Here is a 23,670-nt window from a genome sequence, read left to right as displayed (position 1 = left end):
AGCTGCGCATTTGGGCAGATGGGACGAGACGAGGCTGTTGATGGGATTATTTGGTTGTTCAAGATTTCGAGGTTATTACCGTTCGTTATCCACATGCACCGCCTACTTAAGGTCGGCAGCGGCACAGAAGCGAGTGGCGGCGAAAGTGGAGCTCGAAGCCCCCTTTTCTGTGTGGTATTAAGCTTAAATGTTTCAGATAGACTTTAAATAGGAGTCTGCTTAGCAATTGGTGGTCATTTTACTCATATTGCGCGTAGGTTTCAAGCATTGAGGATTGTTTAGAATTAGTATATGTCAATTCCATATCAAACCTACGTGTTTCCTACCGGATAAATATCTTCATCAAGAGCCGCTAAGTGCAGGGGACCTTCTAATCCATCCAACCACAAAGCACTTCGCACCAATCGCATACCTTGCTCGTTATCCCATCCTAATGCTAGGACGCAGAGGAAGAGTTACGAAACAGACAGTTCTGCAACCTAGAAAATATATTCTCTATTTCGGGGGATATATATGTCCTAAACAACGCCGACTAAGGTCCCACAAAACAGATTTAATAAACCCGATTGGAGCCAACCCAATGCACCTCGCCGCCCACGTAAATACACGCAATCAATCAAATCCGAACGCCATTAATTCCCTCCTCGAGACCATTGACGCTGTCCCGCATGCAATCCGCGGTGACTTTTTCCAGACACCCACTAGCAGCAGCCACGAACCCAAGATATGGCTTGCTAGGTTGCAACACCCTGCTCATATACTCAGGATGGAACTGCACGGCCACATACCAAGGATGATCCTTTAGCTCCAGAATCTCCATTCGGACCCCTTTATCGTCCTTGCCCACAAACTCCAAGCCTTTCACCGCGAGACGATCGACGTATTCAGGGTTGACTTCGTATCTATGTCGATGTCTCTCCTGTATCTCCTTTTTCTCACCATAAAGCTGGCGCAGACGCGACCACTCAGACCCTTCTTGGAATATTGTTGGACGGAGGCCGAGACGCATCGTGCCGCCCAAGTTCACCTTGTCGATTTCAGGCATAAAGATAACGACTGGGTCAGGACATTGCTCGTTCAATTCGATTGAACTCGCGTTCGGGATATCGCAGACGTTGCGTGCGAACTCGATGACCGCGATTTGCAAGCCAAGGCATATACCCAGATAGGGGGTCTTATTAGTACGAGCCCATTTCGCGGCTTGGATCATGCCTTCTGTGCCTCTATGCCCGAAGCCACCGGGGACGAGAATGCCGTTCGCAGTGCAGACTGAGTGCCAGGCCTTGTGGAACTCGGCAGGTTTCTCAGTTCTAGCCTCCTCTTCGAGGTTAGAGGCGTCAACCCAGACGAGGTTGAGCTTCTTGCCGCAGCGCATGGCGCTGTGCTCCAGGGACTTAATGACAGAGAGGTAACTGTCATGAAGATTTGTGTATTTGCCGACGAGGGTGATATTCACGGTCTCGAAGAGGCGTTCCTGAGAAGAAGTGAGGTTCTTCCATTCCGTCCAAGTACGAGATCCACGATCAACTAGGCTGCTAGCTCTAGGAATAGCATCGAGATTCAGCATCGAGGTAAGGTTCTTGACGAGACCTTGCTTCTCGAGGAGTAGAGGGACGTGATATGTTGTCAGGACGTTATGGACTGCGAGGACCTGCTCGTTCTCTACCTGGCAGAACATGGCGATCTTGTCGATGGTGGACTTCTCGAGAGGTACATCACATCTGCATGCAATCTGCGATTCTAATCAGTTTCAAGCTCCCCATAATTTCAATTGGACTCACCAAGTCAGGAACCAATCCCTCTCGTCCAACTTCCTTGATAGCCTGCTGCGTAGGCTTGGTCTTCTGCTCCCCAGAAATAACAGGCACCAGGGAGACGTGGATTTGAACAAAATTGCCCTTTCCCACTCTCCTCTTCAATTGTCTCATGGCCTCAGTGAAGAGGCCACTCTCAATATCTCCGACAGTACCACCGAGTTCAATGATACAAACGTCGGGGCACTCATTCGTGTCATCGACCGGGATCTGCGCAACCCTAACGATCCAATCCTGTATCGCGTCTGTGACATGCGGTACCATCTGGACCGTCTTGCCCAGATAGTCACCCTTCCGTTCCCGCTCAATGACATGCTGGTAGACCTTGCCAGATGTGATGTTGTTTTCGCGAGTTAGGATGATGTTAAGGTATCGCTCGTAGTTGCCTAAATCGAGGTCGACTTCTCCCCCATCATTGAGGACAAAGCATTCTCCATGCCTACCCCGAATTAGCCTTCCCGCAACGTTCATGCAGGTTTCGGGTACCTACTCCGTGGGAGCCATCGTCCCCGCATCGACGTTCATATACGGATCGATTTTGATCGATGTGACGTGCACTGCCAGTCAGCCAATATACCCTTTCTAGAGTGACCGAAAAACTTATTTTAAGCCCAATCGTCTTCAACAGCAAGCCCGCAGACGAAGCTATATTTCCCGCAGATCAGCATCTCTTGCTCTTCTCATTTGCTTCGTGAACTTTCGAGGGCACATACCAATGGTACCCTTGCCAATGCCCGAGATCACACCTGCGACACCACAGTCAGTACACGTCCGATCTTGCCCGAAAAAGTCGTAGAATGATTCTTACCTCCAGATACAAGAACGTACTTCATTTTGGCGGTATTTGCGGATGTTTATGGTGCCTTTCCTGGCTTCTGCCAGGGGGAAAGAAAAAAGTTGAAAATTATCTGACGCGCGACTCATTTTATGCGGTGCGTGGTGGGGCTCGAGTTAGAGCTAGTCTGCTTTGGGCTGACGTGTTTTGGCGGGGTCGTCCATCCTGCCGTTTCGTGTATAGTGGTGATATCTGGCTTCATAGAATGTCGCTGTTGGATATAGGATATAATTGTATTCACATCAGAATTGGCTTCATCAACGTGTAAACTCTTGATATATCCCTTCTAGACATAGGATACTTTTCCTGGTTGTTTCCCCCACTTCAAACTTCGAGCAAACAGGCAAGCAAGTCCCTCCATCAACTCAATTCACAAACATCAAGATGCCAATAGCATACATCCCCTCCTCTCTCCATTCCACAATGACAACCGGCGCCATAACGAGCATTCTGGTCTCTGCCCTACCCCCAACACCCACCACCCCCACATCCACCCAAAAGACAAACCACTGGCACCTACACCTCAGTTTACCTCTCCCTCAAAAAGGAATTCGCATGGATCCCAGCCCAGATGCCAACAGCCTTCTAACCCTTATTGTTTCCCAAGACAAACCTCCACAGTATATCAAAACCATCGCCCTGTCATCTGTGCGCGAGAACTTGACGGCAAGTGACGTGATTGAAGAGTTGAGGAAGGCGGGACATGAGAATTATCGGTTTCAGGACGGTCAGGGTTGTAGACATTGGTTGATTACTAGTCTGGCGGTTTTGAGGGCAAGGGGAATCTTGAGGAGTGATAAAGAGGTAGAGGGGGCGGAAGAGGCTTTAAAAGGGGTTTGGGGTGATGATGGGGAGTTGGTGAAGGAGGAGGAGCAGAGTGAGGTTGTTGTTGGGACGTTTCTTTAAGTTAGCTGAGGATAAGAGGCTTGTGAAAGAAGTTCTTCAGAGGCTAGGATTGTGTGATTGCACTTTGACCTAAGTCTAATTGGAACGGTGGTTCAGATACTCGATAATAGAACTTAAGTCAGACGTAAGTGGAGCCTGTAACGTGGTAGAGAATGTGATATCCTAAGCTGTACATGGAGAATGAAAACAACGTTGCAATATTGTAAATTAAAATACTACCAAGCTGGCAAAACGGTAAAAGACAAAAAGAATTCTGACTTATTTAATGCTGCCGAGGAGAGGAGAGAAGAACTGACCAATTCTCTAATAAGCGGTGTTAAAGGAAGAGTTGAAAGCAGCTGGGCATGTTTTTCGTCATTTTTATCATCGCCATAAGATTATTTCCTAGCCTGGCCTTGTCATCTGGAACGCTATGCTTTATTCATATCTTAGCTAAATATAAATTACAAAACGCAGAAACTACTAGCTTGTATTTGATAAGAGAGAGGAATTAACATACTTGAGAACGAACGGAGGTAAGTCGGCGCTGAGGAGGTGAGGAGATGGAGATGAAGCTTGAGGAACGTCGAAGAATGTAACGGTAAACGATCTCGCTTTATATGGCGTCAAAAGTTCATTCGTTTAAATAAGAGTAGATCGACACCGTGGATGGCTCCTATGAAAACGAAATCAATGAGGTTCGGAGAGGTGCTTCGACTGTTTTAGGAGTTAGCAAAGTGCTTAAGAGTGAATCAACCGCTCTGCCACATTAAATAGTTTGTAAAGAGAATATGTTTATCCAGAACTATACCAATAAGAAGAGTTGTGGATATAAAAGGCAAAAGTCCGGGGCAGAAAAGGAAGCTTGTTTAAGGTGGCCGGGCAGGGAAGAGAGGGAGGAAACCAGGCCATAAGTCACCCATTTCAACTTGGCCGAGCGGTTAAAAGCATACAACCTGTAAAATTGAGTCTTGAGGATCTGTCTTCTCATAACCCGCCTTCTGAAGTGATAGACTGCTTCATAAGCAAGATTGCCGCAACGCTATACGTGACCCCAGATGCAACTGATCTCCTCCTATGCTTGCGCTAGGCTACCATTGAGAGAGAGCAGAGCCATCATTGCCCAGCAACTTAGGTGTCGTACCATATACGGTAGAATCTGTTCTCTGTCCCTATCAGATAGCCTGCAAGTTATATTAGCAGGAAAGCTTAAATAGGAAAATGGTTGCTAGAGGATATCTTCAATAGAGAAAATGACAATATTATCTGCCCGCATGTCTTTGAGACTACTTTTGTTTTCTTTGAAATGTGCCTCGGCTGCAAATGCAATTTACTTGGAGCTGTTAATAAAGTATCTCGAGGATATTACAACTACTGTTGGGATATAGGGGCTGTATCCCGAACTTTGTAGTCATGTAACTTGGCGTAGCTTAGCCGGCGAAGAGGCCATCACCTCTTCGCGTCTCCCACTTCCACTTATGAAGGCTACATAACATCAACCAGAACCATGACTACCTTGTACTAGCTAGTAGGAAGTGATCTAATCTGTTACCTGTGATACCAACAACTGCCGATAACAATATTCGGTGTTCCCACTAGATCCGGACCTAGCGGGGTTCAAATGCCCGGTAACAGAAACGCGACATAACTTGAAACGCGAGAAGATTACTGTAGAGGTGAAAGGATATGTATGCGACGAATTAAATGCCGCATATATACTGTATCCATCCCTGCAGGAGAATCCAGGGGTCGTGAGGGCTGAGTAAGGATACCCGAGCATTGTGTGGGGAGGGCTTCCCCGCATCCCAACCCCACATACTGCCGAACGTTCCAGGACTTATCGTGAAACCCAAACGTCTATATCCACCTGAGGGCCGAGAGAGGAACTGGAGAGTTGGTAATTCTTGAGTGCAAGGTTTGTTATATAAACTCGTGATGATGGAGCCTGCTACGGGAGCTTTGGTCAGCGCTGCCGCTTTGGCAGCTGGAGCTTACCTTAATGCGAAATTGGCCATTTCGGTTGATATTCAGCAATTGAGACATGAACGAGCCTGGGGGGAGAGATTCCAGAGCAGAATTGAGAGCCTGGGCGATTCGTGCTCAACCTACCACGTTTTTGATGGAGTCGATCCCGGATTAGAATTCCTCTGGTTTGAAGGCAAATCTTGGACATATGGCGAGATCAAAAGCTGTGAGTTGTTTTCCTGGATTGTAAATGTATATATGGGGCTAATATATATTCAGACGTCCACAGACTGGCTGCTTTTCTGGAGTCGGAAGGAGTCTCCAAGAAGGATCACATCGCCTGCTTCATGACCAACTCTCCAGAAATGGTCGTGACCGTACTTGCCCTCTCGAAACTAGGTGCTGTAGCCGCATTAGTAAATATCCATCTTCGAGGTCTGTCTGACGATGAATATATCCCCGACCTTGTGTGGTTTGGTAACTAACCGTAACCAGGTGACACTTTGATGTACTGTATGGATATCTCATCGGCTCGAACAATAATCTCGTCACCAGATCTAGCGGAATTTGTCCCCGCGAGCATGCGACACTTCTCGCTGAATCTCTTAACATTTCCAAACACAATTCCACAACAAAACACCACCGTCACTCTCCTCAACCAAGACAACTTGCCAAGCCCAAACATAATTACTCCCGGGGTAAAAGCAACACCTCAGGATGTGACTGTACTCATTTACACCTCGGGAACAACCGGGAAACCGAAAGCATGCGGGGTTCGAAACTTTCTATGCATAGCGACTTCATTACCCCTTTCACAGGATATCAATGATCCCCAAAAATACTTTCCTCTTCGAACCTACTCACCCCTCCCTCTCTTCCACGGTACTGCGTTCTTCACCGCTTTTTGTTACACTCTCGGGACCTCATCAACCTTCTGTCTCGCTCGGAAGTTCTCCGCATCTCGGTTTTTCAAAGATGTGACTGAGTCCAGGGCCACACGTATCCTCTACGTTGGAGAATTATGTCGATATTTAGTCCACGCGCCTCCATCATCCTATGACCGAGCACACAAATGCATCGTCGCAAGCGGAAACGGTTTACGGGCTGAGATCTGGGAGAGATTCCGAGAGCGGTACGGGATTCCTGAGATTCGAGAGTTTTATCGATCAACGGAGGGGCTGGCAAAATTTGATAATATAGGGTTCAGCGCAGCAGGGGCGGGGAGTATTGGATTCGCTGGGCCATTGAGGAGGTATTTGGAGCAGGACAATTTTCTAGTCAAGGTAGATCCAGAAACCGAGGCTCCTTATCGGGATCCGAGAACTGGATTCTGTGTCAGAGCAAAGTTAGGAGAGCCTGGTGAAGTGATTGGAAGGGTGAAAAGTCGAGCATTACTTACAGAATATCTAAACAACGAATCTGCGACGGAGGAAAAGATATTGTTTGATGTATTCGAAAAGGGAGATTGTTACCAGAAGATGGGCGATCTCATGATACATGATCACACAGGCTGGGTACGTTTTCATGACCGTATGGGCGATTCTTTTAGGTGGAAGGGAGAGAATGTCAGCGCAGGTGAGGTTAGAGATCATCTCGCAAAGCTTCCCGGCGTTGTGGATGCTGTGGTGTACGGGGTAAAACTAAGCAGGTAAGCAAATTCTTGTTCATGTACTACAGTACACTTTCTCATACACGCACTTCAGTTACGACGGACAAGCTGGAGCCGCAGCTATCACCTTGGAATCTAACGCCGATGGCCCCTTCATGAACAAGCTTTACAAACAACTGAAAAAGACGGGGCTTCCTGGGTATGCAATGCCGCGTCTGGTGAGAATTACTTCAGAGTAAGGCCCTTGATTATTCTTGCTCCTGTGATGAAATTAACACAACATCCCTAGAATCGAGACCAACGCGACATTCAAGAAAGCAAAACTCGATATTTCCAAGAGAAGTTGGAACTCCAGCGATAAAGGTAATCAAGACAAGCTGTACTGGCTCAACGGGAAGACATATCAACCGCTGGATGGTGATAGTTGGCGCGCAATTGAGATAGGAAAGGCAAAGTTGTAATCTTGCACGTGCATACAGCCTTTTGCATTGAAACCAGGGTACAGACACAATTGAATGTTGTGCTAAGCAGAGCAGAGTATCAAAGATTGATGTTCGAGAATAATCGTTGTTTTCAAGTATGCGTTATGGGTTGAGGCGCGGCGCGAGAGACTCGCTTATAGACTTGGTCCGTGCTTTTGAGGTTATTCCCAACTTCCTGCTTGTACTTCCAGCTTTCCTCTTCGTAGTTGTCTTAGTCAATAAAAAAAAATTATATTAAGTAATCATTTTGTGGTTTAAATTAAGTTGAGTATTGACTCTGACTTACCTCAACTCAACTCATTTCACATGCTGTCAGGTTGTAATCAAAGACAATTCAGTGAACATCAAGTCAGAAGAGGCTATTGCATGAGCTCTAAAAAGAAATCCGCATCCTCTATCCCCTAATTACTTCTTAACCTAAATCAGAGTACGAAGATCAAGGAAGACCATCACCGACAGTGGTTCTAGTCTAGACTACCTCACGGCTCTTGAAATCAAACAAATCAAACAACCTCATCCCCAACATTGGAAATGACCGCATCTTCAGCTGTCAAGGGTCTCATCTCATGCAACGTCTGCTCCATATACTTTATCTGGGTCTTCATCCACACCGAAAGCTCCTTAACATTGATCGTCTCTGTCTTACAAGCGCCAAGCTTCCCGTCCAAGTCGGTGTCCTCACACGTCTGTTTATAGCTCTTCTTGAGGTCATCAGAAAGAATGGCAAACCGCTCACTCAGTAGTTCAAGACGGTATGTGGTCCACTGATAGTTCAACTCTGGAACCAGCGACTTGTTTCTAATATTCATATTGGTGCTGCTGTCGAAAAGTCTCGGATCACGTGGTCGGAAGGAACAGACAATGGTAATGCGTTCTTCCATGTTGCCTCCTGGGATTGCAATGTGGGATACAGAACGGCCTTGTAGAACAACCGCATGCCCCTATGATCCAATATTTATTAGCCTCGACAGTTGATCACTTAAAAGTGGACTCCTTACGCATTGAGGCGACCGGACTTTGGTAACAGTACCATCGCCACTCATCAGCCCCGTTTCGCCATCAAGCATGTACTCCGCATTGGAGAGCATTACGACGCAAACAAATGGATGAGAATCGCGATGCCAGGGAACGATGGGCTGCGAAATCTTCCGGGGCTCTTTTTCTGTTGTTCGGTTGTTGAATATGTCTTTTTGCTCTTGGGATGCTTCGGGTGGCCAAATAGGAGTATCCTTCAAAGCTTCGATACCGCCTGGACCCAACTGAACATTGGTATGGCAGATCTCGTAGTTCATGACAGGAACCAGATCTACGCCCGCAATGCTGCTCACAATATCAAGCACTTGAGGAGATGTCCAGAAGGCATGAATAAATGGTGCGTATCGTGGCGCCATGCCTCGAAGTTGAACCGATCCAGGGCGGGTGGCATAAAGACAGTTCTCGAGTACATCCTTGCAAAAGAGCTCTTTCCGGTGCTGCTTAATAGCTTCAGGGGACAAAAGTGGAAATGGAATTGATGATGCCACTGGGGAGATTTTAGAATCTGGAAGATGAATGTCTTTAAGTAAGACGATCTTTTCCGGTGGTTGATAAGCAAGGTGTGTAACGGGATCGAATAATGGGTTTGAAATTGGTTGCTTGCTCTTAAGACCCTCTGGACTTCCCTGGGGAGGAATCTCTTGGATTATTGATGGCATGACAGCGGTTAGGCGGTTGGCTCGAAGTTCAAAATATGTGGTACAGTAGATGGTAAAAGCTTTGGCTTCTAAATATTCAAGTAGAGGGCTTAACAAGACTATAAAGCTACCTTCGTACCAGATTCTCGAGTAATCACTGAGTCGCCTAGAATAACCCAAGATGGATAAGATTGTGCAGCTTGATGTCATGCAATGTATATTACAACTAGTGAATTCCAATATAGAGTGGGATTCCCGGCTACCTAATGTGTAATATTTGAAGCGCAAGCGCTAAAATTAACTTATTTATAAAGCGATAGTTGGGTCCTTGTAAGGGTGCAAGCACACATTGAGGATATGTTGAATATGGCAGTCCATCCAGAGATTTACTATCTTCCGCAGACTCGTTTTGTCCCAAACAATAGGCTTCCTGTTCTTATTTACCGCAATGTGCTGCCGCAGCCACATACGGAACTAAGTGCCCAAAATATGTTGGAAAAGAATCATTGGACGAAGAAGGTAAACTCAATTTTTGGTCTTCTTCTTCGATACTGACTAAATTTTAAGGGGACGTGGGGGGCAGTGCCTAGACATCATTTTCATCCCAATACACATGAATGCTACGGTAAGACTACTGATCAACCAATAGTTAATATGAGGTTGATAAGCGTAGCGGTCTTCCAAGGGCATTCAACTTTACTTATTGGACGCGGTCCGCTCGATAATGACGAAGAGCCTTCAGTTTTGACTGAATTGAAACCGGGCGATGTTATCATATTGCCGGCTGGAGTTGCACACTGCTCCATAGATAACGATACAGACTATCGCTACATTGGTCTATATCCTGAGGTAGGTTATTGTCCATTGAGTTAAATTTCGGGGCCAAGCAAGCAAGCTGATGGTTGATAAGGGATCTCCAAAGTATAAAAATGAGTACTGCAAGGACATGGACCGGGTTACGGAACTAACGGAAGAAGTGAGTAAGGTTCAACTACCAATCAGTGATCCGGTGATTGGGAAAGATGGGCCCCTGATGCAGATTTGGGGAGCTATTTAAACCAATCACTTCTTCGCTAAAATGCGGCCTAGTTAGATAAAGGGAAAGTATTGACAAAAGAAGCATAAAATTACAAACCCAAGTTCTGTAGTTTCCGTGCAAAATAGTTGCTTTGGTATACTACCAATAGGACTCTTACACAATGTCAATCTACAGAGCTTGTCTCGAGAAGAAAGGCACCAGTAAAAGGGGAGAAACGCGCTACCCCAGCCCTCGCTTATGCAAGCGTCTCCTATTGTCTCCGAAAATGGGGTATTTACTAAAGGGCTGCAGTCGGGGCATCATTGACGTTTCCTAATCCGCACTAAACTTCTTTTGTACCATTCTAGCCGCGAGAGCGTCCCTTAACCCATCTTAGCCACCAAGCCTCATTCATACCATTCCAGCCGCCAGAAATCTCGAGTCTTATCTGTAGCTCACCACCTGTACTCCGTACATCTTAACTACTACTGTGTTTTACGGCCTACCCCACAAGAGAGCCGCCAATCGTAAATAGCAAACATGAAAAGCGGCACTTATTATTCGCATCCCTTTTTGATATCCCACGCCACCTACCACATATATAGCGGTGCCGCTTTTTCTATTTACTGCAAAACATTATCTTTTAGTGGGGATGGACGTAAAACGCTATAGTATCTAATGATAAACAACACCATCGTTGTTATCTTTCTAGCACCTGCGATAGCTCTAATAGTCATTTGGTAGTTCTATCTTGCTGTTTGCTCGATGCAAAATTCATGGTCCTTATCTCTACATGACCAATATCCCCTGGACAGAAAGACTACTTAATTCGAGCCCATGCCATCCAGCACAGTTCTCAATTTCTCAACTTCCAGAATCCAACCCTCCTCAAACTCAATCCGGAGCCTCATCATACCCAGCAGTCGCCATGAATATCCAATATGTTCCAGGAGATCCAAAGCCTCAAGACACCAAATCTCTGTCCGAAACATTTGCAGCCGTTGAAAAGGGTGATGTCAGCTACCGCAATCGAGCTGGAAAGGTCATCGACATTACCACCGTGCAGCCAGGAGCTGATACAGCTTATGAGTTGAAGGTTGTTCTCCTTAATCAAGCTATGCTTGATCTAGGAATGGGCAAATATCAATGGAGGCTTTTCGTTCTTACTGGATTTGGTTGGTTTGTTGATAATGTAAGTGACCCTGATCCGAGAAACAAAGAAAGATGAAGCTCATATAATAAATAGTTTTGGCTCCAGGCAGTTACTCTCATCAGTCCGCTAGTCAAGAGAGAATTCGTTGTCAAACGGATTGCGTTTCTCACAGTTGGGAAGTACGCAGGCTTGGTGGTTGGCTCAACACTCTGGCCGATTAGTGCGGATTTTATTGGAAGGAAGCTTGCTTTCAATTCCACTTTGATTCTTTCGTCAGTGGCAGGCTTAGTGGGTGGTGGGATGCCGAATTTTGCGGCTCTCACTACTATATGCGCATTTATCGGTCTTGCTACTGGGGGAAACCAGCCAGTCGACAGCGCCATCTTCTTGGAATTCATTCCCGCAACACATTCATATCTGCTCACCATGCAATCGGCATTTTGGTCAATTGGTCAGTCTGTGGCAGTTCTAGTTGGTTGGTAAGTAGCGACTACCCCTCAAAAGGTAATTCTTTGTAACAACGGCTAAAGTTTGGCAGGCCACTGGTTGCCAATTTTTCATGTCCTGCTACAACGAAAACCGGAGAATGTTTTTACGAAGACAATATGGGATGGCGTTACTGCTTTTGGACTTTTGGAGGACTCACCCTTGTCATGAGTCTTCTACGATTCATGTTTCGGATGCATGAGACCCCAAAATACCTTCTCGGCAAGCGGCAGGACGCGAAAGTGGTCAAGGTAATCGAACAGATCGCAGCGTACAATGGGAAGACAACATGGCTCACCCTAGAACACTTTCAAGAGCTTGATGCCCAACTCGAAGCATCTGGACACTCGATTGCCCAGGAAACCGCTGATCAAGCAATCATGAGAAGAAAGCTGGAAGTTCTAAAGCCTGCCAAACTCAAGGGACTCTTCAGCACCCCGAAGATGGCATATTCTACAACACTCATGATACTACTCTGGTGCATGATTGGCATGGCATACCCTCTCTATAACTCTTTTATTCCAATATATCTGGAAAACAAAGGACTAAAGTCAGGATCCAGTTCAATCGACAGAACATACCGGGACTACGCCATCCAGGCCGTTTGTGGTATTCCAGCATCTATTATCGGTGGCTTCACTATTGATATGCGTTACATGGGTCGAAAAGGAACAGGAACCATTGCTTGCATCTGTACTGGGGTCTTCTTGTTTCTGTATACTCGAGCAACAAGCCAGTCAGCCGTCCTTGGATTTTCGTGTGCCGTTTCATTTTTTCAAAACCTCGTCTACGGCCTTCTGTACTCATACACGCCGGAACTTTTCCCAGCGCCAATCAGAGGAACTGGTAACGGATTGGTAGCCCTATTCAATAGGCTTTCAGGTTTGATGGCACCTATCATTGCGGCTTATGTCGGAGTTGACACAGATTCGCCGATTTGGATATCGGCGGCCTTATTTATTGTAGCTGGTTTTGTTTTCATGCTGTTGCCATACGAAACGAGAGGCCGGGCAGCTTCTTGAGCCAAATCTATAAATATGAGAACTAGAGGCGGGAGGTTGTGATTTGAAGAGATATGGACTGGTGTCCAAATTCGGTTTTGGCTTGAAAGGCGTGCCTGAAATACCTGAAATACCGTTTTGCAACTGTCCCTATAATACCAAGTAAGCTACTACTAAGTTAGTAGCTTATAACTATATACATGCAAGCCTCTTTCTATCCGCTTATACAAGTGCAATTATAGGTGCACAACCACCTATTATAACACCTATATAATACACCTATTCACATTCAATTTAACACAAATTTGGGTGTGACTCCAGAATACGGAAAAAATAGCTACAAAGGGGAAAGACATGCAACATTTAGCGCGGCGCTAACCAAAAAGCATGGAAGTTAGTTGGGGGTAACCCGAACCTGACTCGGGCTTGGGTACGTATGTATATGAACCTCAACCCCTCTAAACTATTTATCGTAGCCCCATATTATACTATGAACTGAAACCAAGGGAATAAAAAATGGACAGCAAACCCACCAGAACAAGGACGAGGGATGGATGTTTGACATGCCGTCGCAGGTATGCCGAAGCCTGCGATCATAAACCTCACAGCATGCATTGCTAACGACCAAATAATAGGAAGAAGAAGTGTGACAGTGTTCGGCCCCAGTGTGAAAACTGCTTGCAGAGAGGGCTTCAGTGTGAAGGCTACGGCACTAAGATCCTATGGCCAGATTCCGAGGTTCGAGTGGGTATGAGTCGTCGCGGGCCTTCGAAAGCTTCGCAAACATCGCCGTCGAGAACCAAAGGAGTGGCAGGAAAAAAGATGAGCCGCGATGAACCCAAACCATTCAGTTGGGTAGGAGATTTGATAGCTACGCCTTCTGAAGATCAAGGGTACTGCTCGACACCAGGATCGAGCAGCACAGATTGCGGTAGCTTGACACAAGTTTGCAGTTCTCGGAATATATGGGGTAGTCCAAAGAACGCGTCCAGCCCCGAGGCTCCAGCAATGATCCAGACAATCTCGTTCCTTGCTACAAACCTCACAACTACCCAGCAAGTTCTGTTTGATCATTACATCCATAAGTTTTCAGTATCCTACCCGACTTGTACAGACTCCTCGAACCCATTTTTGGCGGTTTACGTTCCACTAGCTCTGCGAAACCCTACTGCTATGTACGCACTTCTAACCCTATCTGGAACTCAAATTGAACGACGTGCGAACTTCGAAATGAAGCAAGAAATCCTTAAGTTGAAAGGACTAGCTCTTAGAGGATGCCGAAAATTATTAGAGAGTTTGCCTGAGTTGGACTCTGCTAGCCCAGAGGAGTATAGAAGACTGCTGGAGTCAGAGGATTGTTTAGGGCTAGTGGTATCCGTGGTATTATTAATCCTCTACGATAAGCTGTCCGGAGAAGCACCTGATATTTTCAAGCCTCACCTGAAGTTTATAAACCGGTTTTTCGCCGGAATTCAGCGTACGACATATTCGGGGATCTTTCTACAGAGATCACCTTCTAGTACCCTCGGTCAATGGGGTCGCGAGTATGAATTTCTCCATAGCGAATTCATGTATAATGACCTGTTGACATCCATGGCAAGTAACGAGCCCACAATCGGCAAATATGATATGGGAGACGATCAAAGAACAGAAGGTCCAGTCGCTCTATCGAGTTTGACTTTAGGACCAAGCCGCTCTCGTTATCTTCAATTGATATCCAAGATCGTCAATGGTCACACGGAAGTCAGTCTTGCACACTTTGATGAGTGGGACGGCAGACTTGACTGGATACCGAGTCTTTGTTTCAGTGGCAGTCAAGAAAATGATGGGACCACAGCCGCTACTGCATTCGACATACCTTTTTCGATTCAATTCGAGTCACTGCTACTTTCAAGTATCTACCGAGACGCAGGAAAATTACTTTACATCCAAAGAAGGTGTCCGGGTTTGGCACAGTCTTCCAGAATATCGCCCCAACAAAATAATGGACACTGCTCAAATATTGCTCGCCAACACAGGCGAGCCGAAATAGGTTTTCTGGTTTCCAATATTATCAGAAATCTAAAACTGTTACCTATAGATTCCAGGTACGAGAGCTCCATACTTTGGCCTCTTGGTGTTATTTCAGAATCCATTTTTTTGGAGGACCATAAGGAGTATGTATTACTTAGAGCACAATCTCTCGATGACAGATTTGGAATGAGAGTTTTTGAGAGGTTTAAAGACCTATTAACAAGTGCATGGAAGGGGAACATATTGGAAGACAACCCAGCATGTAGTCTCCGAGGACGGCTTTTATTAGGCTGAGTTATAATCAATTGCATGATTGCACCTAATATATAATCCGCTCTATAGTAGGCGGCAAGGAAAGAGGCAATGACAATTCATAGCGGCAATCCGAGCATATTTGACACATCCCAATGACTGATGAGATGATATTAGTAAGAAGCCAAGATTGTTATCACAACAAAGGTCTCACAGGGCTACTAAAGCCGGGCCAGAAGAGGTGGTACAAAGGGTCATTGCCCATGGTACTTGCGCATAAGTTGAAACATGGAGCTGTTACACGGCATAAGAGACTGCTGCATAGTCCCAGATTCAGCAAAACGTGGTTCTACACTTGTAGGACTCCATCGCTCATATTCGACACTACATCGACGAATCTGAGCCCAGGACAGGCATATAAAACAAAAGAACAAAAAGTATACGGAAAGAAGACGAGAAAGGCTATCTGTATAAAGTGTTCCTCGGACTTTGGTTCGCTCAAGCTGGGAATACATGAGATTGCATGTGCTGTTAGGAAGGACAAGAAGCAAGCAGTATGTAATTGTCATAGAAAGATCGACCGCAAAGCAGAAAGACTTCTCATGTCATGCGGAAATCAAGACATGAAGCAAAGATGTGGCTTATACCCTGGACAACGAAGGTTGTGTTTGGAATGCTGGGTATGGTAATACCAAGAGACGGCAGCTGAATAATGTGGTGGCTTGATGCATAAGGTAGTGTTGAGCAACCTACATGCCGAAAAGAATGACTACAGATGGTGGACGGAGTGAGTGCTGAAGTCGGAATAAGGTATGAGTTGGCAGTGGATCTGCAAGTCACACCACATCTTCCTACCGTTATGTAACTGCCAGCGTATGAATGCTACACGCGCTCAGCGATAAGATCTGCTACTTCCGACAGATTTCAGCTTTGAAAGACCAGATGTGTAAGCAATGGACCAATACTAGTTGAGAGCACAATGGTTTCGTACTTCCCATCGTCACCGTTCTGTATAGAGGGGTCACACCCTGAATGGCATCACATAATGATCAGGAGAATGGCTAGCTATGCAATAAGAAAGATTTAGAGGCATGGGTTCCAGCACGCTCATGTGATGAACACAAAAGAAAGGATATACTTTAAGCCCGATAACCCCACTCGCCTCGTTCAAAGTACGACACGCATACATGCAGCACCGGGATCTTGTCATATCGCCGACCTCAAATCGAGACGGTTTTATGCGGATGGATGGAATGATTCGAACTTGCGACCAGCTGTGAAAGTGTTGTGGGCAGTGGAAATCCAACCCAATAGTGGGCATCGAGCTGCAATGTAAGTCGTGGCGGAGCTGAGGGGTGGTGTAGAAAACGACTTTTTGAAGCGCGTTTAAATAAAAAGCAAACCCCCCCAATCCTATTGCCGTCGCAAGTTTTCGAACCTCGCTTGCTTGCCGAGGATTGACATGGATATGCAGCAATCTCGATTGCTGAGCGCCACCAACTTGTTTTGTGTCACAAAATGACTTGATACTAGTGGTGGCTTTGACTGTCCCCATGGCGTTGGGAAAGACGTCCATTATCTTCAGGGAAAATGTGTTTTTGATACCGGTAGTTGAATGTTCAATTAATTTAAGCCCAATATTTGCCATGGTGATCGACTGTCCGAAGTAGATGCCTCTTTCGTTCTTATTAGAAAGTATGTGCACAACGTAGATGTGCCCCGAAGTACCGGTAGTTGAATCCAGCTGGCCGGATTCGACACGGATGTGCTTGATCCCAGAATCCGGACCGCATGGTTCTTAATGTAAATACGAATAATAGACTTCGGCAGCGCTTGGCTTGCGAACCGGGCCGATGCGTAATCAAGCCCTGACCGTCTTATCTTGTTGGTCAAGTTCCATACCACCAGGGTCACCCAGTCCACGTTATATCGTGCTTTTGGCAACAAGCAGGCCTTCAGTGGCCAGCCAAGCGAATGAAATAATGTGAGTTGTGATCAAATCGGCAATGTATTATCCGTCGGGTCTCGTAAGCTACAAAAGGGAAGTTGACAGTCTGAAATTTTGCATTTGGAAACGGAAACCTCGTGGCACTTGGGCACTTATTAAGAGTTGAAGAAGGGTATCGCGCTTCCGCGGAATTCAGTCTGTGCTTCAATTTATAGAGAGATACTTTACGTAGTATCGGCCCTAAGCTTCAATTAGTGGGGCGTGATCAGAAGATCGAGATCAGACCCATATTATGGCAAGTGCCGATGAGGTCCTTGCTCTCCGCACTCCGCTCGGAAGGATTCCACGAAACTCTTATTCCGGCGTGAAGATCGTACGGAGTAAAGCCTTCTTTTATAAAGGTACCGTGGCGTGGTTATACAAGTACTGTAAGCCATATGCAAAGCGGCTTCATATCCGCAGCTGTCCATAGCAGGGAATATTAGGCTATGAATAAATTAATTACATCGGATCAATCGCTAATAGAGAACCTAGTTGAAGATCAATTCTTCAAGAGCCCACCCCTAGCAACACTACGCTGATAAATAATGCGCGGGATGACTAGATGGACGTGCCACCAGATGACTGCAGGGTGCTGGAGTGAGGGGTCCTTCGGAAAGTCTGAGAACTTGATGCGCAATTGCGAAATAGCGATTAATCCAGTGGCTCCCCAGGGAGAAAATGAAGCGGAAAGGAGAGGGGGTCAAGCTTGAGTTACGGGGTCTCTGCAGTATGACGGCAGATGGTACAACTAACAACAGCTTGGGTTGTTCAACAGCTGCATCCTGTACGTATCATGGCTGAAGATTCTCCAACGTTTGTTTAGTGATTTGATCCCATGATAAGCCGAGGTGCATCGCAGACGGGAGGACGGCCAGGATTAGGGCTGAAGCACGCTGCTGTTGTCGCTGTTGTCGCTGTTTTGCTCAACATGAGCATACGGCGTACTCGGTACTTCGCAGAAGACCTGATGGACTTCTCCAAGAAATTTATATAGAAGAAATTTGCGGACGCACAATGAAGATCGGTACGTAGGCAAGCGATCGACTTTTGGTTGATTTGTGAAGACTTCAAGCAGGGGGAAGGCGGGGGGGTTGGTCGTGCGTGGCAAGGGTTGCGCCCAGGGGTAAGAAATAGAAGTAAAAGTTGGTGCAGCATTGGGATTGATCCGAGTAGGGCTTGCGAATCGATAGTCGACATCAAGATCCTTGAAGCCATACCATACCATAACCAATACTGTGCATAATTTTCGGCATAAAATCATACGTAAAATGTACTGTAGTCTGTAAGTTTACTCCGTAGATGTATCGGGATGGACGGGCTGTCTGTCCATTTCAGTCACGGCGCCCGTGGACGGGGTTATGATCACTGGGCGCTGGTTGTTGCACGAGAGCACGAGCATTGAGTGGTCGAGGTGTGCGTTAGCCGTCTGTCCCCTCCGCAGATTTCAATCCGCACCGCCGTGGCATGCAGCTAGTCTTCATCCTTGAAACGTATCTCACCCGGTTTCTGGGTCGTCGCTTTCACTATGCTGTATGTACTTCACCCTGTTGTTTGCTATGGCCAAAACTTTCACATCCCATCCCGCGCTTGCATGGGTCGTTACTCTGGCGCTTGTCTGGCCTGGCCTTGCCCTCTTGCCGTCTTGCTTTGCCTTGTTTCTCGGTCCAGCTTGCTCGTGCTTGCTTGCTTTCTGTCGGACCTTTCAAATGCAAGTACAGCCCTCCCTTCTCCTTTCCTTACCTCTTCCTCCTTCGCCCTTTGCCATTCGATATACAGACCGCTTCTTCCTGCGCTTCATCTTGTGACGATTCTTGGCCCAACGAGCAGTGCAGTGCCACTACAAACACGTCGCATACAAGGTGTGACCCCCCGATTGGCCCCTCCCTCCCTTCTACAAGCTCCAAGCTGGTTCTGCGTGGCGCTGGCTGCAATCCGCCAACTCGGTCAGCCATGCAGTAGACGTCCACTACACACTATATGTTCTCGCAGACTCGGAACACAATCAATTCTTACATATTATCGTCGGGACGGTCCTTATCCCCATCGCGATCGATTGATCATTCATCTGAAGTTTATGCCCTGGGATTGAGGTGTGCCGCCATTCCGCAGACTTAAATAGTCGCCGGCAAATCTACAAATTAAAGACTAGCAGCCACAGCCATGGAGAGGTAACAGTCGTAGGAAAACATACCTTCAGCGCCTTGCATAAGAATCGCAAAGGTACCTTGTACATATTGCTTGTCTGCAGGAGCAGGTGAACGTCATTTGATTCAAGTTTTAAGGGCTCATCCATAGAGTGTCCAAGGTATGACAGCCGACCCTTCATGTACCCAATGCTTCTGACATTTGATATTAGGCCACTCACCTCCCACTTCTGCTTTCCGATAGTCTGAGCAATTGTCTCGTCTGCCGCCTGCCGAATCAAATATGTCGAAGTCGGAACCAACCAGGGCTGGCGCAGCTCCTGCACCGCATAGTTATCCATACCCTCCCAGAACAACTGAAGGGGGAAATCCAAGAGCACCTCCACTTATTTTGCCTCCAATGTCATCACTCCTACAAAGAAACGAGCGCATGGAACCAGAACTGCATAACCCCTATTCGTCTCGGCGCTTTTCCGACAGAAACCATCCCCTTTGGATCAGCGAGTCGGACCCCAATGCTCCTGTACATCATATATATCATCCCCCACAATCGCACTCACACAGTCTACAGTATCCAGCGCAGCCTATCCTCGTTCCAAATCACCCGCAAAACCAAAGCAACCTAGGGCATAATCCGGATCAGAGACCTCCGCAACCTCAAGCGCGGCAAATCAGACGAATTGTTCAACGACGTGGATATGATGTACCAAAAGGCGATACGACTCCTGAAATAATTTCGCCCGTCTCGAATCCTCACCCGTGGATATCTCAACCGCCTAGTCAATCAGCAAGTCCATTCCAGCAACAGATGGCGCTTTCACCAGCAGGTCCCGCTCCCGCTCCCACTCAAAGCCCTACTTCTAGGTCAATGCCAATATCAGGGCTACTGAGCGGCAGTCCAAGGTCAGAGATTTCTATTCATATGAGAAGATATATCAACTAATTCTCTTCAGTCCCGAGATGCGAAGACCCCCTCCCAATTATTCAATTCGCATGCGGCAAGAGCCCATCGCAGCCCGCGCTTGCGGTTTCGGCGAAAGAGATCGCAGGGTGATTGACCCCCCTCCAATTCTGCAAATGATGATAGAAGATCCCAACTCGACTCCAGGTGAAATAAGCGCACTGCTTCGACAACCAAGCGCTGTTATGCACTGCACTTTATGGGATCCCGTGGCCAATAAAGACGACAGTGCTATGCCAGGGACAACCGACAAGCGGCAGCAACGGCGGTTGATGGGAACACTTGTCTCGTCACCGTTCGTAGGCCAAGACGAACATAATGTCGAAGGATGCTTCTTCACTTTTCCCGATCTCTCGGTTAGAACTCCCGGAACCTATAGCTTACGCTTCAGCCTCATGATACTAGATGTCACGAGAATGATCCCCGGGGAGAAAGTCCCTGTCAGGTGTCTCGCTTTCAGCCAGGCCTTCCACGTCTACAACGCCAAGGATTTTGGTGGCATGCGAGCGAGCACTGAACTTACTAAGCGGCTCAAGCATCAAGGGTGCTTAATCAGCGTCAAGAAAGGCAATGCGAAGTCGAGCGGTGGAGCACACGAGAGCGATGGAGACGACGACGACGATGACAACGAAGATCTTGGAGAGAAGAAACCAGCCAAGAGACCAAAGCGGTGAGGAGTCAGCAAAATCAAATTCACCTTTACTAACGATAATGAACCGGTGGCCGTTGTGATGTTATTGAATTATATGGCTTCAAAGGGTCAAAAGCACACGTTAACTCGGCGAGGACGAGGAGTTTTTGGAATTATGGGGCAATATATTATGGCTTGGTTGTATTTTTGACACAGTGGATACCTCTTTTTTATATTTGCTTGATTCTTGGAAAGAGAGAGAACAATGGGCGGTGGTTGACCTTTTGGTCCCCAGCTCTGTGATTGATACCCATGATAGAAAGACGAGAGAGCTTGGAGTTTGATTTTGCTAGGGATGTAGCTAGGAAATTACATTGATATTGAAATAAGTTCGGATTTGATTGATATCGCATCAAAGCTGTCATTAATTTGCCTTCCTCCCTCTACCCAGGAGAGAGAGAGGCTCAAAAGCAACTCCTCTCTCCTAAACGCCCCCTCATCCCCGTAACGTCCCTAATCATCTCACTCACCAGCGTCGCCAACTCCCTCTCTTCATCCCGTACATGTTTACTCCCCTTGACTACCTTTATGGGCCAGAGAAGGAAGTATGCTCCTACACCTTGAAGGGTTCTCTTCTCCTCCAATATCTCGCTTTCTAATGCCCTTGCTTCTGGGGTTGGGATTAGTAGAGTCCCGGCGGAATCGATGAATCCTAGTGATTGGGGGGCCTGGGTGGTGTTAGTGATAGTTTTAGTGATAGTGGGGGTTGGGGTTGGGGAACAGGCAAAGGGGAGGCATGCCGTGGAGACTATTTTTGCGGCGAGCGACAAGATTACACTTTTTGAATGCATGTAGTATTCTTGGAGCTCGGAGAGCGTGGGAGCGGAATCGGAGGGTGCGGAGGATGCGCAGCTGGATGTGGATGTACGTTGTGGTCTATTTGAATGCGAGTTTTTAGCTAGTGAGTTGTGAGGGGAAGGAAGGGGGGAGAGTGGGTTTCGCGAGAGGGGGAGCATGTACGGTGAAGGATAGCTCCAACTAGCAAGAGAAACAGAATCTAGCAGCCGGTCCAAACATTCCAGTATGTGCGTATGCAGGATGATACGGCCGGTGCGGTGATAGTTCCACTCATAAGCAATCCTGCAAGAGAAGAAAAAACATATCAATATCATTTCTCCATGTCCGGAGCTCACAAACTTACCACGCATCGTGATGGAGTTGAATATGCGCTGGAAACCACTCCGGTGCCCCCGCAATATCATGCTTCCTCGCGTCCCTATACTCCCAACTCGGCCCAGCCCGCCACCCCGTCGCCGTCCGATCTAACTCGACCATTTTCCTCACCAGCTCCATGGTCTCTTCATCGCTCCGCTCATCGCCCGCTACCAGTTTCGCCCTCAATTCACGTGCACTAGCACAGATTTTCGAAATGGCGAAATTGTCATGCGTGATACGGTTACTAGGCGTATCCGGCGTCAAACTCGACAGCAAGTCTTCCTGTTCCTGGGAAATCGCAGGCGCGGAGTCGTAAGTGAGCTGTTGCCGCTGCAAGCGGTGGTGCGCGAGTCTGTATAGAGACCAGCCGCGCGCGGAGTATATCTGGTCCGGACCGCGCAGACGCAGGATTTGAGCCATTCCTTCGGTATGTGCGCTACGGCTGTGGGTGGGGACTTGTATGAAGATGGTCTGCGACGTTTGTTAAGGAAGAGGAAGTCAAGGGGGGGGTGGGGGAGGAATACTTCGAATAGATCGAGCATGACGACGGTCATAAGCGTATAATCGCTAACAGCCTCCTCTTTATTCCTCAACGAGTCACCCAGCGCCTCCAACGCCTTCCCATAACACACACTAGCCTTCCGCTCCAACTGCTCATTCCCCTGTTCATTATTCAGACTCGCAAAACTCGCAGCACGCACAGCCCACCGCAGCGCTACTCGTCCTTCGGTCTGCACTTCTTCGAACAGCATGGGGAGCTGTTCTAGGAAGCCAGATGAGGAGGATGAGTTACAGGGAAAGAGGACGAATTTCTCGAAGAATTTATCGACAGCCCTCTTCTCGACGCTTTGCTCACGTGCTTTCGACCCATCTTTCAGCCACGGGTACGGAGTCCCTAGATCCAGATCCTGGGCTGCGTTCTCGAGGTCGCTGTCATCTATGGAGCTGACTGAGAGCGTGATGCGTAGACGAGAGCTAGATGACAGAGATGAGGCTCTGCGCCGTGGTCTTGTTTGGGCCCGCGAGACGAGCGTTGCAGTACGCTCGTTTTCTGATTTGAAGAGGTAGGTGGTTTGGGGGTCGCGGTAGCCATAGCATGCTTCACCGCGTTGGATGCAGCGGTTGCAAAAAGGACGGCCTTCGTCACACTGCATGTTCGCTGTTAGTAATTTGTGTCTCGGAGATTGATGTGCAGATTCAGGGTACTTTGACTTTACGCTTCCGGCATTGTTGACACCCTTTACTTGCTCTTGAGCCAGACATTTGAAATCTATGGTCAATGAGAGATTGATAGTAGAATATTTCTGATTATAGGTTAGATGCACATTTATCTTTACGTACTGAGTGAAAGGAAAGAAAGCGGGTCGTCGTTGCGCGCAAGCGAGCCCCTGCCTGGCGGAATGTAAGCTTGTCACGTGGGTATATAGCTCCTTATATGGGGGTTTCCTAGCTAAAATGCGTGATTTGTTACACCCATATTAGCTAGCTATCCAGCTAGGTAGTTATTCTACAATCTGCTACCGCTGAGGTAACCTAAAGCATC

At 47.2% G+C, this 23,670-nt stretch overlaps 6 protein-coding genes across 6 annotated transcripts; 4 read left to right on the top strand and 2 right to left on the bottom strand.

The window, feature by feature from the left end:
- Window positions 1-616: 616 nt before the first annotated feature.
- On the bottom strand, window positions 617-2,647 carry ura7 (CTP synthase; the record flags this gene model as incomplete). Its single annotated transcript, XM_031148427.1, has 5 exons — window positions 617-1,732; window positions 1,782-2,253; window positions 2,305-2,371; window positions 2,528-2,560; window positions 2,623-2,647. 5 exons carry the CDS (start codon window positions 2,645-2,647, stop codon window positions 617-619), a joined length of 1,713 nt encoding a protein of 570 aa, XP_031007282.1.
- A 2,822-nt stretch (window positions 2,648-5,469) lies between these two features.
- On the top strand, window positions 5,470-7,569 carry FAT1_1 (Fatty acid transporter protein; the record flags this gene model as incomplete). The annotated part of the gene is made up of 5 exons (XM_031148426.1): window positions 5,470-5,725; window positions 5,779-5,934; window positions 5,995-7,147; window positions 7,203-7,343; window positions 7,398-7,569. 5 exons carry the CDS (start codon window positions 5,470-5,472, stop codon window positions 7,567-7,569), a joined length of 1,878 nt encoding a protein of 625 aa, XP_031007299.1.
- Window positions 7,570-9,620: 2,051 nt separating this feature from the next.
- yjlB_1 (Uncharacterized protein) lies at window positions 9,621-10,320 on the top strand (the record flags this gene model as incomplete). Its single annotated transcript, XM_031148425.1, has 3 exons — window positions 9,621-9,782; window positions 9,831-10,112; window positions 10,174-10,320. 3 exons carry the CDS (start codon window positions 9,621-9,623, stop codon window positions 10,318-10,320), a joined length of 591 nt encoding a protein of 196 aa, XP_031007300.1.
- Window positions 10,321-11,209: 889 nt separating this feature from the next.
- On the top strand, window positions 11,210-12,942 carry LHYA1_G003454 (putative MFS-type transporter protein; the record flags this gene model as incomplete). The annotated part of the gene is made up of 3 exons (XM_031148424.1): window positions 11,210-11,473; window positions 11,528-11,913; window positions 11,973-12,942. 3 exons carry the CDS (start codon window positions 11,210-11,212, stop codon window positions 12,940-12,942), a joined length of 1,620 nt encoding a protein of 539 aa, XP_031007283.1.
- Window positions 12,943-19,603: 6,661 nt separating this feature from the next.
- VELC (Sexual development regulator VELC) lies at window positions 19,604-20,955 on the top strand (the record flags this gene model as incomplete). Its single annotated transcript, XM_031148423.1, has 3 exons — window positions 19,604-19,843; window positions 19,892-20,223; window positions 20,274-20,955. 3 exons carry the CDS (start codon window positions 19,604-19,606, stop codon window positions 20,953-20,955), a joined length of 1,254 nt encoding a protein of 417 aa, XP_031007297.1.
- A 421-nt stretch (window positions 20,956-21,376) lies between these two features.
- Window positions 21,377-23,390, bottom strand: LHYA1_G003452 (uncharacterized protein; the record flags this gene model as incomplete). The annotated part of the gene is made up of 4 exons (XM_031148422.1): window positions 21,377-22,052; window positions 22,114-22,598; window positions 22,652-23,275; window positions 23,334-23,390. 4 exons carry the CDS (start codon window positions 23,388-23,390, stop codon window positions 21,377-21,379), a joined length of 1,842 nt encoding a protein of 613 aa, XP_031007296.1.
- Window positions 23,391-23,670: the final 280 nt, after the last annotated feature.

This window comes from Lachnellula hyalina (genome assembly GCF_007821495.1).
Source record: "Lachnellula hyalina strain CBS 185.66 chromosome Unknown contig00030, whole genome shotgun sequence".
Taxonomy (NCBI): Eukaryota; Fungi; Ascomycota; class Leotiomycetes; order Helotiales; family Lachnaceae; genus Lachnellula; species Lachnellula hyalina.
The sequence above is the reverse complement of the archived record's forward strand: the minus strand, read 5'-3'. Positions and strand labels throughout refer to the sequence as shown.